The sequence below is a fragment of the Thermobia domestica genome, chromosome 2, assembly GCF_964235325.1.
Source record: "Thermobia domestica chromosome 2, izTheDome1.hap1.1, whole genome shotgun sequence".
Classification (NCBI taxonomy): domain Eukaryota; kingdom Metazoa; phylum Arthropoda; class Insecta; order Zygentoma; family Lepismatidae; genus Thermobia; species Thermobia domestica.
In genome coordinates this window covers 257,493,937-257,496,938 of record NC_137455.1, presented here as the reverse complement: position 1 = coordinate 257,496,938, position 3,002 = coordinate 257,493,937, and the positions used below count along the sequence as shown (strand labels likewise).

Sequence of the window (3,002 nt, the reverse complement as noted above, 5' to 3'; positions counted from 1 at the left end):
ATGTATGTACATTTAGATAGCACATCTTCAGTAATATCTTCCGCATGTTTGGAGCTTCAACTGTTCTAATACATCCGTAGCTACATGGATCTAAGTATTGTCCAAATGTAACGTATGTAAATATGGAATGTCTCAAAACTGCTGATTCTTCACTTGGTTAAAATCTTACGTTTACTGTTCTTTAGCTTCCGAAGTACCGTCTATTCTATATTACTAACCTGACGAAAGGCAACGAAGAAAAAAAACTGCAACATGTCTCAAGGACGAATACAAAGGTCAAAAGTCTCGTTCATCATATACTTGTGTGAGTGAAAAAAGAACCATGCTAAGACAATTACAATCTGATTCTTTTCTGTGCTTTTAAAATAAATATTCTCCACATAAGAGTATACAAAGAAAATTGTTCGGCCATTCCATGCAAAAGTAAACCTTGTAGTGAAATTTCTATGGTGTTGGTATTTAACTGAAAATATGCTTTAAGTTAGCGAAGTATGTGTATCATTGAGTGAAAAAAAAAAACGCAATTAAATTTTATTTTGTCCAATTTTGACAGTTTGAATTTACTGAACTGCCTGTGAATTGCCGGGAAATATTTCAGGCGTTTGTTGGCAACACGTATTTATCCATGTGACTGACCTTGAGAAAGCAACGCTTGGAAGGAAAAAGTCATTGTCTGTTGTGTATATGGTGCAGTGTTCGGCAGTGGATTATCACTTCTGATTCTCCTAGAAATAGCTCAGAACTTAAAAGTGCTTCGGATGTCTCATCCGTAAGAAAAAATGTAAAGAAGTTCTTTTTATGTTCTGTAGAATAATAATAACGTTCTGAAAACACATATGTAAAGGAAGAAATATAATTTCAACTTAATTTCAAAGTGTGATCAACCAGTGATTTATATTTAACAAATAAACGAATTAAGAAAATGTGTCCCGTCCGTAAGAAGTACTCGATACAGTTACCATTTGTTGTCATCACATTGTATATGCATAAGCGGGATACAGTATATGCATTGCCACCTTATGAGATGTTTGATATCTATTATTTTGATAATTTAAAATCGAATTTTGGCTCCTAGGATGCAAAAAAGCCGGCTTTTTTGAATCGATGGTTTTTTTAACATAAAAAGCCGGCTTTTTTAGGAAAAAAACGAGAATTTTGGAAATTTTGGCTTTTTTCATTTTCATGATTTTTCTATCTAAATAGCTTTCTTATAGTATATTCTATAGTTAGATAAGAATTTCATGACCTAAATGCCATATTTCGCTCTAAAATTCACTATCAAGATGGATGGAGCACATGTTTTACGAATTAAAGCTAACAAGAAGAATGTATTTGAGGGCAATTTTACAGGCTATTTAACTTTATTTTAACTTTTGAGTTATCGACATTTTTTTCTTCTCGGCATCATTTCAGTTTGTCGTCTGTGTTTCATTTCTGAGACCTTAGTACTCTAGCTTCTAGCACAAAAGTTAAACGTTTTTCTATAGATCCGTCAAAGCGAACGTTTTTCAATATATCCGTCTAACCGTACTTCCACAAAGATGGCGGACGGTCGGTAACCTTGTAACTGTGCTCTCCCAAATGTGTTTGTGTTTAGTGCAATTATGAAACATATTACTGCAGTTTGAGCAGTATCTAATCATTAAATGGCTGGAGCACTTCGTGGTAAAATTATTATCTCTAAATTTAAGAAGTGAGTGAATGTGAGTTAATTCCGTCACCATATAGGTTTACGTCTCTCGAAAAATATTTGCAAACATGGCGCCTAGAAAACGCACTGCAGACTCTGGTACTATTTCCATCAATAAAGACGATCTTTACAGAAAGGTTTGCGAAGAAGTCAAAAATGCTATTCAAACACCAGAAATCATAAAAGCGATTGTGGAATCGATAACTGAGTCTGTCACAAAACTCGTAGTGCAGCATTTAGAGGAAACAATAAATTTCAATACAGAAGAAGTTAAGGAACTGCGAAGAGAAATTAAGCAAAGAGACGACACCATAGAAGAACTTAGAGACAAGGTTGACGAACTAGAACAGTACCAACGACGGGATAATATCAGAATATTTGGTATCCCTGAAACCCAGGCAGAAAACACCGACAAAATTGTTGTTTCCTTGTTTGAAGAACGTCTGGGAATAAAAGTCGCCGAGGAGGAAATATCCAGAAGCCACAGAATTGGTCCTAGAGCAGCTGACAAACATCGACCCATAATCGTCAAATTCAGTAGCTACAGGACACGGTCCTTGGTTTTCAAGAACAAGAGGAAACTGAAAAACACAGGCATCACAATAAGAGAAGATCTGTGCCAGGCAAGACTAGAGCTCCTGAGGAAGGCTTCGAGCAAATATGGGGCTAGAAGAGTTTTTACGCAAGACGGCAAAATCGTGGTTGTGAATGGTGATTCTAAGCATTTCATAACAACATTGCAACAGCTTTCGAACCTTAGCTTTTAAGCAGAGCCAGTGAATTAAAGGGGGATATTGTTTACGAGTTACTTCGGATAAATTTCCATAGTTTGTGTGCTATAATTTTTCAATTGGGAGGTACTCCAACTACGGAAGAAGATCGTTAATTTGCGCTTATCACAATTTAATACAAAATACAAATGATGTGTAAAATTTAGTGTGTAAATTGTGAAACTCGCATGCCAAAGTTGTTAAACCACCATTGTAACGTTTCGCTCAATGTATGCCAACTTTGGAAGAAAAACCATTGGTTTACTCTTGTCAATTTTAATACAGCAAGACTATAGATAAAATAACCTGTTCTAAAATGATTCCATTTTCTATTTGTTTGGTACTCTTGATAAAGTAATGTAAAATCAAAATATTAAAAGCATAACAAAATGCTTTGTGAACTAAAACAAGAAAAGTATAGTAAATGCAAATCGTTAGGTTATTCCATCGTTATTCCGTTAGGTTATTCCACTTGCTTCACTCATCCAAGTTTAAAGGAGAAGCATTACGTTTTCAAAAATATATGCACAGGTAAAGAAAAC

General features: G+C 34.9%; 1 protein-coding gene across 1 annotated transcript; it reads left to right on the top strand.

The window, feature by feature from the left end:
• Positions 1–1,758: 1,758 nt before the first annotated feature.
• On the top strand, positions 1,759–2,457 carry LOC145679397 (uncharacterized). Its single transcript, XM_081749979.1, has one exon. It carries the CDS (start codon positions 1,759–1,761, stop codon positions 2,455–2,457), a length of 699 nt encoding a protein of 232 aa, XP_081606105.1.
• The last annotated feature ends 545 nt before the right edge of the window (positions 2,458–3,002 follow it).